At 34.4% G+C, this 12451-nt stretch overlaps 1 protein-coding gene across 1 annotated transcript in view; it reads right to left on the bottom strand.

Moving 5' to 3' along the window:
* Positions 1 to 12451, bottom strand: part of abcc4 (ATP binding cassette subfamily C member 4 (PEL blood group)) — a 56023-nt gene that overhangs the window by 13492 nt on the left and 30080 nt on the right. Inside the window, exons 9-19 of the mRNA XM_016266812.1 lie at positions 11679 to 11786; positions 11112 to 11201; positions 10812 to 11003; positions 10019 to 10113; positions 8485 to 8571; positions 7635 to 7731; positions 7347 to 7550; positions 6811 to 6948; positions 6679 to 6716; positions 5340 to 5467; positions 5089 to 5235 (exon numbers count right to left, since the gene is read on the bottom strand). Of these exons, the coding sequence (XP_016122298.1) occupies positions 5089 to 5235; positions 5340 to 5467; positions 6679 to 6716; positions 6811 to 6948; positions 7347 to 7550; positions 7635 to 7731; positions 8485 to 8571; positions 10019 to 10113; positions 10812 to 11003; positions 11112 to 11201; positions 11679 to 11786 (1324 nt within the window). The remainder of the gene's footprint in view (positions 1 to 5088; positions 5236 to 5339; positions 5468 to 6678; positions 6717 to 6810; positions 6949 to 7346; positions 7551 to 7634; positions 7732 to 8484; positions 8572 to 10018; positions 10114 to 10811; positions 11004 to 11111; positions 11202 to 11678; positions 11787 to 12451) is intronic.

The raw sequence follows: 12451 nt of genomic DNA, 5'->3' as shown, positions 1-12451 counted from the left end.
ATAGAATACAGTATATAGCCTACATAAACAGAATATATAGACATAAACACATTTTTTGCAATGATAACTCAAATGTGGTGATCAAACACATATAATGATGTGACAAACATAGGCCTATGTAATGGAGGCAGGGTATTTAACAATTTAACAATAAACTTTATTATTCAAAGTGAGTCTGACATCAGTGCATTTAACAGTAAAGTTCACTTCACTTATTATAAATAACTTAAATGACACAAATAGAACAAAATATATATAACTTGAAGAAATTAAACAGGGTAACTGTGTAGGACAAGCAAGCTACTGCCAAACCAACAGGGGCAGGTTTATGCAGGAAGCACAGCTTTTCCAAATGTAAACATCCAAAATGAATAAATAATAATAATGAATAATATTTTTTTTCACAAACTCTGTGTTTTGCATTTCCTGGTAATCCAATGAACATGCAGGACATTCATATTTAAATCCTCTTTTTGCAGTTTAATATTCACAGACAGTCTATATATATATATATGTACTGACCTGTTTTTTATTTATTCATCAAAAAGAAGACAAATTCCATGAAATTACACGTTATACAGTAAATTCCGTTTTTATGACTGGATTCTGCAATTCCGTCCATGTTTTCTGCATCTCGGAAATCATAGGGCCCTACTAATGTAGCAAACGAGTATGATAAGCTCATTGTGAGAGTAAAAGACGGGGACATTGATACTTAGCATCTTAGCATTAAGTCTCTCCAACTAGGTGACAACGTAGCGTTAAATCACCATTCAACAGTCTCAAGCCACCGCCGTCTATTCGTCTATTGGACAGCAAAAAGATACTAACTTTTCAATCTGCTATGTTACTGACTGTACTGACAAACTTTGCTGACACCGTGTCTGCGCTGCAACAGAACGCGACAAAGCGACTGTTGAAAATCATTTGAACTTCTGTCAGCACGTCATAAATAGAATGAGGCATCAGTTTACTGAATCCTCGACAAAATACAATAGAATTCTATTGTATTTTGTCGCGCCACGCGATGTGATGTGACCGATGTGATAAGCATGAGTTCGGGGCCGCGGCGCGACTGATAAACACCAGCATTGAGTGGCCGCGATCAGCTCCGGTGGCCGTAACACAGGCTTTAATGCGCCGCAGACGCGTGCCGTGATGCGCAGATCAGCTCTAGTCTCTAACGTCACTGAATCTGCTGTTAAAATGAACCATCATATCATCATGCAAAACTAAGAATTTGAATCATTGTAATGTGATGATCAAATATAGGTGCGGGTGGGTGGCGGGCTGATCATTTGAAGCAGCGGACTCGGGTGAGGTTTGAGCTCATTCGCGCATCTCTACACTACACTGACCTGGGTCGCCAGTAGCAAACAATGGAGCACGCTCTGCTGGACAAACAAAGTAATTACACTATTCAGAAGCATTTAATCTGTGTTATATGTTCTGTAAAAAAATTATCATATCGGCGGCATATTCGCCGATACCGAAATATCGGCGACAGGCTCATATCGGCCAATAATATCGGCTAAACGATATATCGGTCGGGCTCTAGTTATTAACATCAAGCATAGCATAAAATTTCAATTATTTTTGTCTGAAAACTGTAAAAAAAATAATAATAATAATAAGTTTTTCATAACCATATGAAACCAACATGAATAGAAAGAGTACATTTTAACTAGATACCAAATTAGTTTTAAAATCTCTCCTTTTCTTTATCTTGGACAATCTGATTCAGGAATAGTGACAAAAGCATCACTAATTAAAAAACAGGCTGAAATGCTGACAGTGACATGCTGTGCAAACTTTTCTGTTGCATTATTTTATCAATAACAATCCCATATTGCCATTTACTTCTTATCTAACTGGTTATGATAATTCTGGCTATAAAGTCCTTTAACCTATGATAGTGACTGGGAGGATAATAAATGGCAGATTAAACACAAATAATGCAAACAAAGGAGAACTCAATCAACATCTGCACCATGCTGGATATCTGTTTGTCATTTGTCAGAAATGTTTATGGCTAATGATGGTTAGATTACAAGTCCCGAAGAACTGGCAGACATTATAAACACCCACTAGTGTTAACCATTCTCTATTAGCAGAGAGCATAGATTACATAGATTACCAGAGCGCCGAGACACAGGATACGCTAGTTGTGTCAACTAATCCACATCACAAGCTTATTCCCACCATAGATGCTTCCACAAAGTATGTGATTTCTGCGAGTGCCTCCCGCTGTAATTGTGCCTCGTGTGTACACCGCTGATAACATTATCGTGAAAAAGGGCTCCAACTGACTCTTCAGTTGCCATAAAACTATCTATTAGACTTTTGAGACTTGTAAAAGCTCTTTTGCTCATGTTATCAATAGTAACACCCCGATAAGCAGCCCTCAATGACACAGAACCCAGCTCTGCTGTTTGCTCTTTAGAAGGTGAGAAAAAAACTGCATTATACTGGCCATATCAGCCGACTTTGCCCTGCACATTTAAATGCTGACCACCCATTATTAGGAATATAATATAATATAATATATAATTTTTCCCCAAGAAAGCAACTAGACAGTTTGATGGTATCTCCAAAAATAAATTAATTTCAATAATCATTAATTATATAATAAAACTCTGGATAATTAATATATTATTATTATTAGGAGATTTTTTTTGAAGATACCACTAAAACTCTAAATAAATAAATAAATAATTACAGTGAGTCCAAAGTCTTGATGGTATCTCCAAATAATAACTTTTTATTAATTACATAATACAATTTTGGATAATTAGTAATTATATTAAATAATTTATATTTTACATTTATTTACATAAATATTATTATTGTTATTATTATTTGGAGATATACTTTGAAGATACCATCAATCGTTTGGACTTGTTCCACTGGAAACATTAAATAAATAAATAAATATATAAATAAAGAGAGTATTATTAATTTTTATGACGTGAATTGTTTTATATTTATATAATACAATTTTGGATAATTAACCATTTTCATTTTTAAAATTTTACATATATTTACATAAATGTAATAATAATAATAATAATAATAATAATTATTATTATTATTAGTAGGGGATATACTTTGAAGATACCATCAAAAGTTTGGACTTGTTCCACTGGAAACCATACATACATAAAGTGAGTCTAAAGTTTTGATGATATCTCCAAATAATAACCCTTTTATTCATTTTCATTATGTTAATTGTATTATATTTATATAATACAATTTTGGATGATTAATCTTTTTTTAAATTTTATTTACATTAATATAATAATAATAATAATTATTATTATTATCATATGGGGATATACTTTAAGATACCACCAAAAGTTTGGACTTGTTCCACTGGAAACAAAAACAAACAAGACAAAGTGTCCAAAGTTTTGATGGAATCTCCAAATAATAAATAACTATTTCATTACTTATATAGGTCAAATGTTACTGCAAATAAGGAATTTATGTCCTCATTTGTCACAAAAATGCGTACACACACACACACACACACCATTATAAAAGGCTACAGCTCAGATTGTCCTAATGATGCTCCATGACTTATCAATTAAGAGCATTGTTTTCCAGAGATAAACACAAGAGGAACAGAAGGCAAAACAGCCTTTGACTTCACACACACACACACACACACACACCTGCACTTCAATCCAAACACTTAATGCTCAACACAGCAAATATACCTCCCTGCATGAGCAAAGGCCTCAAACGCTGCCGTTTACTCAACACTCCAGAGTTGAGTAAGCTATTTTATTCCAAAGCTATTTTATTTTATTTTATTTTATATCTGAACACTGTACATAAATGTTCAATAATGTTTAATAACAGCAATTCTTGCAAGAGGAAAACAAAAGACACTAAAAAAAATAAGTAGCAAAATGTTTTGTGAAAAACAAAAAATGTTTTGTTTGGACCTGTACCATGGTACTTTCAGGGTTTTCGAACATGGTACCAATTCTTACAAAAGAAGCAATATACACTAACACTGATACTACCATAGCACATGATACAATGGCAATAGCATGTAATAACACAACACATAAAGACTACTCTAAATACCATGTGCAGTCATTTTAATTAGCTAGATTTATTATGAAGTATTATTGAGTATTGGGATTACTATTAAGTATTGGGATTTTAAGCCCATTGTATTTTAATACATTCAGGCTACGTTTTATATTAATTTAGTTTAAAAAACAAATACAGATACGGCTACATGAAAACTTTAACGTTTACTTTGACCTTTAAATTTGAGATAACAATCATAAGAAATGTTTCTTGAGCAACAAAACAGCATATCAGAATGATTTCTGAAGGATCATGTGACACTGAAGACTGGGGTAATGATGCTGAAAATTCAGCTTTGATCACAGGAATAAATTACAATTTAAAATATATTCAAATAGAATACAGTTATTTAAAATTGTAATAATAACAGATACATTTCATAATATGACTGGTTTTACTATTGGCCTATTATATTCTATAATATTACATATTATAATTTTTGATCAAATAAATGCATCCTTTGTTAGCATAAGAGACTTAAAGAGACCCAAACTTTTATCACAACACCGTAATAATTACACGCAATATAAATTCTCTGACACCAATTACATCATGTCCACTTAATTTTTACAAGCTGTCTATTAAAGAACAATCGATATGCTTGATCAAATTACTTAATATCAATGAATCAATCATCCATTAATATTGAATCTCTATCGATTCTATCAAAATACCATGGCCCTACCATCACTCTACCACAGTACTTCTTGCAAAAGCCCTGTATTGACAGACATACTTTAAAGAGTTCATGTATGAGGGTTTTTGTTTGTTGACAAGTACAGCAAGAACTTTCCTCTCCTCTGGCAGTAATTGAACATCAGCAGAGGTTTTCCAAGAACAGGACAGATAAGGACAGATAAGATTGCCCAAAGTACGTTTCACAGGATGTGCTGCCCTCTGTCGCTCAGTTCCAACACTGCCTTCAAAACTAGCTTGATAGACAGACACAGGATTATAAGAAGGCATTGGTGTTTTTGTACTCACCAATGGGGTTGATGTCAAAGAAGTGGACTGGGGTTCTCAGGATGCTGTTGAACATGCGGTTGTGTAACGTCTCTGCTGAGTTCACCAGAGCGTTAAACATAATCAGAAAGCGCATGAAGCTAAAGATGACGGTGACTCCTGTTAAACCTAATGAACACAAGATACACAAATCTCCATTACCAATGGGAGACACATGCAACATGTCTACATTTGTACTTTACTACATCTGCTGACTTTGATCATGAGCATACCTGCATAGATGCCAAGATAGAAATCCAGGTGGAGCTCTTGAGTCGTGTTAGTGCCGAAAGTGCCATTTGTGCCGATGGTGGAACTGATGTTAGAGGAAGAAAAGTCCAGCTTCTCCTGCTCTGTGGCCCTGTCAGTCATGACATAATGACATTACGGTAGCTGGCAAACACCTGAACAACATGTCCATTCTGTACTGTCCATCTAATGTATTAAAGGGTTAGTTCACCTAAAAATTAAAATTAGCCCATGTTTTACGTGGATATTTTTCTTACAATGCATCGATTTGCTACAGGAGGCCTTTATTCACCCCCGGAGCCGTGTGATGCACATTTTGATATGGATGGATGCGCTTTATTTGACTACTTTTGGACTGTTGAACAAAAACACCCACCTACTCCCATTCTAACGCTTGGAAGAGCCAGGACAATTTTTTAATATACCTCCGATTGGATTCGTCTGAAAGAAGATATAAGTCATATACACCTAGGATGCTTTGAGGGTGAGTAAAACATGGACTCATTTTCAGTTTTGGGTGAACTAACCCTTTAAGCACTATTTAGGTTGTTCAAATGCAATTAGTGTACTTCGTGCACTAGTTTCTTAATTTTTGCTTCATTAAATTTAGTTATTCCATTTAAACGTATGGATAAATTTAAGCACTTTTTAGAGTGACAAGACTTGAAACTGAAACGATGTGCAAAGAAAAAGATATTTACTTTAATGAATAAATGATATTGCACTTTGTGTAATATAATAACATTATATAATGTAATAAAATAATAACATATATATTAAGGTTTATGTTTTTGAAAGAAGCCTCTTACACTCACCAAGGCTGCATTTATCTAATCACAAATACAGTAAAAAATAGTAATATTCTGAAATATTATTCCAATTTAAAATAACCATTTTCTATTTCAATATATTTTAAAATTTAATTTATTCCTGTGATCAAAGCTGAATTTTCAGCATCATTACGCCAGTCTTCAGTGTCACATGATCCAACATTTCTTATCACCAATGTTGAAAACAATTGTGCTGTTTAATATTTTTGTGGAAGCTGTGATACTTTTCTCTGGATTATATGATGAATAGAAAGTCCAAAAGATCAAGATATTAAAAAATAAATCTTTTATAACATTATAAATGTCTGTACTGTCACTTTTGATCAATTTAATGCATCCTTGTATTCATTATTTTGTTTTTTAAAATCTTACAGAAACCAAACTGCATTATGTATATTTTAAGAAAATCAAACTGAAAAAGCATTTACAGTAATGCAATGTACTTAAAAATAAAAGCATAGCAGCACAGATAATAATATTATAGATCACTCACCAGTATGAAAGCCACCAGTCATGAAGAATATAAAAAGTCTATAGAGCAGAAAATGGCATTAGCATGAAACTCTTAACTGTGAGCGAGAGGTCTTTCAGTGTATAACCGCAGTAACACTGCTGTCTCTCATACCTGTGCCAGCAAGTTGAGGAGCACAAGCAAAATCAGCATTAGGACGTTAGCTCCAGCTCTAAAATATTTCCAGTACATGTGAAGGCCGATGGTCCCCTCGGTGCGCGTCTCTTCGGCCACAGTATGCACAGGCTCTGCCTACCCATGAGGAAAAACAAGGTTAAGGCTAGATGGTATACAGATTTGTCTACTGAACATGCGCACACATCAATATAGCGTAATTTTTGTCACACTATACAACAATAATTACTGTTTTTGCATTATTGTAAGGAGTAGGTGAAGACGTTAATAAAACACAATCTAATAGGCAGAAAACTTAATTTATTCTTAGCTTCCAGTTTTAGCTGTATCCTTTCTAGCCACAACCGAAAAACAAAACATTTGATATTTTCACTTGGTGGAAATGTCTATCTTTATGATCAGACAGTGAATAACATCCCACCCATCCACTAGATGGAGCTACTGACCCATCTGAGCTGTAAATGCGAACGTTAAAGGAAAAGTTCACCCAAAAATAAATGAAAAGTCACACCTACCGGCAGCTGATCGGATTCATCTTTAACAGACAGAACAGATGAAGAGTGCGAACGGACGGAGTTCTGGGAGAGTGTGCGGCTGCGGGGGGAGCGAGCAGCCTCTCCTTTTTCACCCTCTTCTTCCTCGTCCTTCTTCAGCAGAGAGGTGAAATCCACTCCCGATCGCAGCAGCTCTGAGTATGTGCCACGTGCCACCATGTGCCCCTGGGAGAGCCGTCATGAGTTAATTAAGGCTCATTTATTCATAGGTGGAATGCAGATTGACTGGTGTGTGCTGTTACAGCTCACCTCCTTCAAAACCAGGATCTGATTTGCGGCCTTCAGGTACTGCAGCTGGTGAGTAACCAAGATCCTGGGCTTGTCCTTCAGAATACCACAAATACACCTGCAAGAACAATCAGCGCTCTTAACACTTACTGCAAAGAAACTGTGAAAACAAAAAGTGACGTGACATGTGGCCAAGTATGGTGACCCATACTTGGAATTAGTGCTCTGCATTTAACCCATCCAAAGTGCACACACACCGTGAACACACACTCGGAGCAGTGGGCAGCCAATTATGCTGCGGCACCCGGGGAGCAGTTGGGGGTTCGGTGCCTTGCTCAAGGGCACCTCAGTCGTGGTATTGAAGGTGGGAGAGAGCGCTGTACATTCACTCCCCCCACCTACAATCCCTGCCGGTCCGCAACCTTTGGGTTACAAGTCCGACTCTCTAACCATTAGGCCACGACTTCCCCTAATGGTTAACTAAACACTCTTTAGTTCAAAAATTTGGGGTTGGGAAGAATTTTTAAATGTTTTTGAAATGTTTTTTCTCTTATAAATGCAGTCGCCAAGGATCATAAATAGAGGAAAAACGGTAATAATGTGAAATATTATTACAATTTAAAATAACTGTTTTCTATTTTTAAATATCTGAAATGCAATTTATTCCTGTGATGCAAAGCTGAATTTTCAACATCATTACTCCAGTTTTCAGTGTCACATGATCCTTCAGAAATCTTTCTAATATGCCGATTTGATGCTCAAGAAACATTTCTGTTGAAAACAGATGTGCATTCATTTATTTCATACCGAAAAAGAACCTTATAATAGCAACAGTAAAACACAACAGGATCAATGAAGAGTATGGACTTACTGTTCAAACAGGTGTTTACCCACTTCTGCATCCACTGCGCTCAATGGATCATCCAAAAGGTAAATATCAGCATCCTGATACACAGCCCTAAAACCCACAGACAGTAGCAGATATGTAGCAAAATCAAATAAAACAGCTCTTAAATATTCTTTCCTATTAGCAAGTATGTACTAGTTTGCATATTAAAATTATTTTTTATTTCCATTTCATGTTATACACATTACAAAATGTCATCATTTACATGAACTATAACATCAGTATGTCCATGATGCTGTCCTCTGAATGCACACATATACATACATATATATATACACATACATACACACACACACACACACACTACCGTTCAAAAGTTTGGGATCAGTAAGATTTTTTATGTTTTTAATGGAGTCTCTTTGCTCATCAAGGCTGTATTTATTTGATCAAAAATATAGAAAAAAACAGTAATATTGTGAAATATTATTGCAATTTCTAATATTGGTTTCCTATTTTAATATACTTTAAAATATTATTTATTTTTGTAACGAAGTGCTGAATTTTCATTAGCCATTACTCTAGTCTTCAGTGTCACATGATCCTTCAGAAATCATTCTAATATGCTGATTTATTCTCAGTGTTGAAACTGTTGACCTGCTTAATATTTTTTTGGAACCTGTGATTCTTTGAATAAAAAGTTGAAAAGAACAGTATTTATTCAAAACAGAAATCTTTTCTAACAATATAAGTCTTCACTATCACTTTTAATCCATTTAACACATCCTTGCTGAATAAAAGTATTAATTTACTAAAGAAAAATATTTTACTGACCCCACACTTTTAAATACTAGTGTATGCTGTAACACAAAAGTTCTATTTTGAATAAACACTGTTCTTTTTAACTCTTTATTTATTAAAGAATTCTGAAAAAAGTATCACAGGTCCCAAAAAAATATTAAGCAGCTCAACTGTTTCCAACATTGCTAATAAATCAGCATATTAGGATGATTTCTGAAGGATCATGTGACACTGAAGACTGGAGTAATGAAAATTCAGCTTTGCATCACAGAAATAAATTATATTTTAAAGTATATTAAAACAGAAAATGTTATTTTACATTGCAATAATATTTAATAAAATAACAGGGTTTTTTCCTGTATTTTTGGTCTAATAAATACAGCCTTGATGAGCACAAGAAACTTTGGTAAAAAATATGAAAAATCTTACTGATCCCAAACTGATAGATATATACATACACACACACACACTACCGTTCAAAAGTTTGGGATCAGTAAGATTTTTCATACACACACACACACATATATATATATATATATATATATATATATATATATATAATTTTTTTTTTTATTATTTATTTTATTATTATTATTGTTTTCTCCATATATTTAGATATTTATTTATTTGCTCAAAATAATTTATCCATTAAGGTTTAATTGTATTACTGAATTTGTATAAAAACATTGAAAAATGGAAAAATTTATTTTTCCAGGTTTAATAAATGTAAATTTAATGTAAATGTAATAGTTTGGGATACCTGGCCAGGTTGACTCTAGCTTTCTGTCCTCCACTGAGATTTGCTCCTCTGTCTCCGATCACAGTCAAATCCCCGTCAGGAAGCAGCTCCATGTCCTACACCACACAGAAAGAACTACAGTATTAGTACACTACAGCTTACAATAACCTGAACTTTACAGTAGTGAAGATGTCTAGTTAAAGTTTTCTAGCTTTGGAGACAAAAATATAAAATACTAAAACTAGCAATGATGCATTAAACTGACCAAAATGGACAGTAAACGCATATAATTTTCCAAAGATTTATTTTTTGTATCATGGTTTCCACAACAATATTAAACGTTTTCAATATTAATAACAAGAAATGTTTCTTGAGCAGCAAATCAGCACATTAGAATGATTTCCGAAGGATCATGTGACACTGAAAACTGATGCAAAGCTGAATTTTCAGCATCATTACTCCACAGGAATAAATTACATTTTAAAATACATTACAATAGAAAATAGTTATTTTAAATTGTAATCATATTTGACAATACTACTGTTTTTACAGCATGCTTGATCAATAAAATGCAGCCTTGGTGAGCATAAGAGACTTCTTTCAAAAATCTTACCGAACCCTAAAGAGTAGTGCAAAGGTATGCACTTAATTTGTGATTATTTAAATTAAGTAATCAGCACACGCAATTGATCTGACAACCCCAATTACACCAAGTAAACAATAAATAATCTTACTGAGAGTTTCATTTACAAGCATATGGAAAAGATTAGAAAGGCAAGAGTGAGATGGATGAATGAACTAATACGCATCTCACCCTTTTGAGCGCACAGGCTCTGAGGACGCTCTCATATCGCTGGGGCTGCAGCTCCTTTCCGAACAGTATGTTGCTCTGAATGGTTCCTGGAAAAACCCAAGGCTGCTGGGAGGCATACGTCAGCTCACCTTTGACCTTTACCACACCCTTTTCTGCTGGAAGCTCCCCCAGAACAGTGCTGAGGAGAGAAGACTGCAGGAGAGGTGAAGATTAATAACACTCATGGCTGCCATAATCACTTCTATTTTAAATAGCAAAGCTGGAAAAGTGAAATGAGAGAATTCATTTATTGTGACTCACCTTTCCAGCCCCCACAGGACCAATAACAGCTAGAAGTTGACCGGGCTTCACAGTAAAAGATACGTTTTGTAATGTTGGCGCATCTATAGACTGAAGTAGACCCGAGAGAATATATAATAACCATTATATCATTATATCAACGAGAATATATAATAACCATTATATCATTATATCAACATAAAAAAGGGGGAACATTAGTTTCAACAGAACTTACTAAAAAAAGTGTAGGATCAGTACAATAGAAAGTAATGAATACTTTCATTCAACAAGGCTGCATTAATCTGATCAAAAGTAACAGCGATACCTTTTTCACTGTTACAACAAATTTAGATTTCAAATATATGCTACACTAATTAATACAGCTATTATCTTTGACAAAAAAACAAACAACAACACTGTAACTGAGCTAACATGCTTCTGGGATGGAAACAAGACATCCAGAGGAAATTTCGAGAAAACTTCTGCTACTTCATGGACACTATAGCAGCTTATAGTTTTGCATTTCCAAAATTATAACTCCGGGGAAGGTTTGTGTACTTTTCAAGGGCCTTGTCACAATGCACTCACCTTGTCCCAGTAGCATATGAGATCCTGTATCTCCACAGACGCCTCTTTCTTATCCTCCCGAGTAAGCGGAACGTGAGATTTCACAAGCTCATCGAGCAAGAGGAACTTCTGCACGAGAGAGAAAGACCACAGACACTTATGATGCATGAACACAAGACCATCACACACAAAAATCTGCTGTAATAACACTCTGATAGTCTAGTCGCAGTACTTTGGAGTTTCTTTGTTTAAGACAAATTACGACTGTCCGACAAGTAGAAGAAGTGGGTTCAATGTGAGGTCAAATCGGAAAATGAATCATCTGCTTTGTATATAAAGGCTCCCTTGTCTAAGCAGACACTCCATGATTACAAAATCTGCAGGTTCATGACTTGCGTAACATTAGCTGTGGCAGTGGGAACTTTGGAGTAGATCTAAAATGAACCCTTAAAATGACACCTACAGCACTTCAGCACAACCAGAGGAGCCAGAGATTTAGAAGTTATTAGTCTTGGCGAATCATCTTTCATTTCATTTATTTGTATCGAAAGCTTATTTAATAAATTTGTGTTATATGCCATAATTATAAAAATTCTATAAGTATATTTATGTTATATGAGTTTGTGAGCATCAACTTGCTCATTACTAACATGTTAGTTTTTGTCTTCTTTTGCCTTTTTCGTTGCATATTGATGAATTCGGAAATATACAGTATATATAAATAAACAAAACAACATGTATGTGTGTGTGTATATATATATATATATATATATATATATATATATATATATATA

The sequence above is a fragment of the Sinocyclocheilus grahami genome, unplaced genomic scaffold (assembly GCF_001515645.1).
Source record: "Sinocyclocheilus grahami isolate Dianchi unplaced genomic scaffold, SAMN03320097.WGS_v1.1 scaffold34.1, whole genome shotgun sequence".
Lineage (NCBI taxonomy): Eukaryota > Metazoa > Chordata > Actinopteri > Cypriniformes > Cyprinidae > Sinocyclocheilus > Sinocyclocheilus grahami.
The sequence above is the reverse complement of the archived record's forward strand: the minus strand, read 5'-3'. Positions and strand labels throughout refer to the sequence as shown.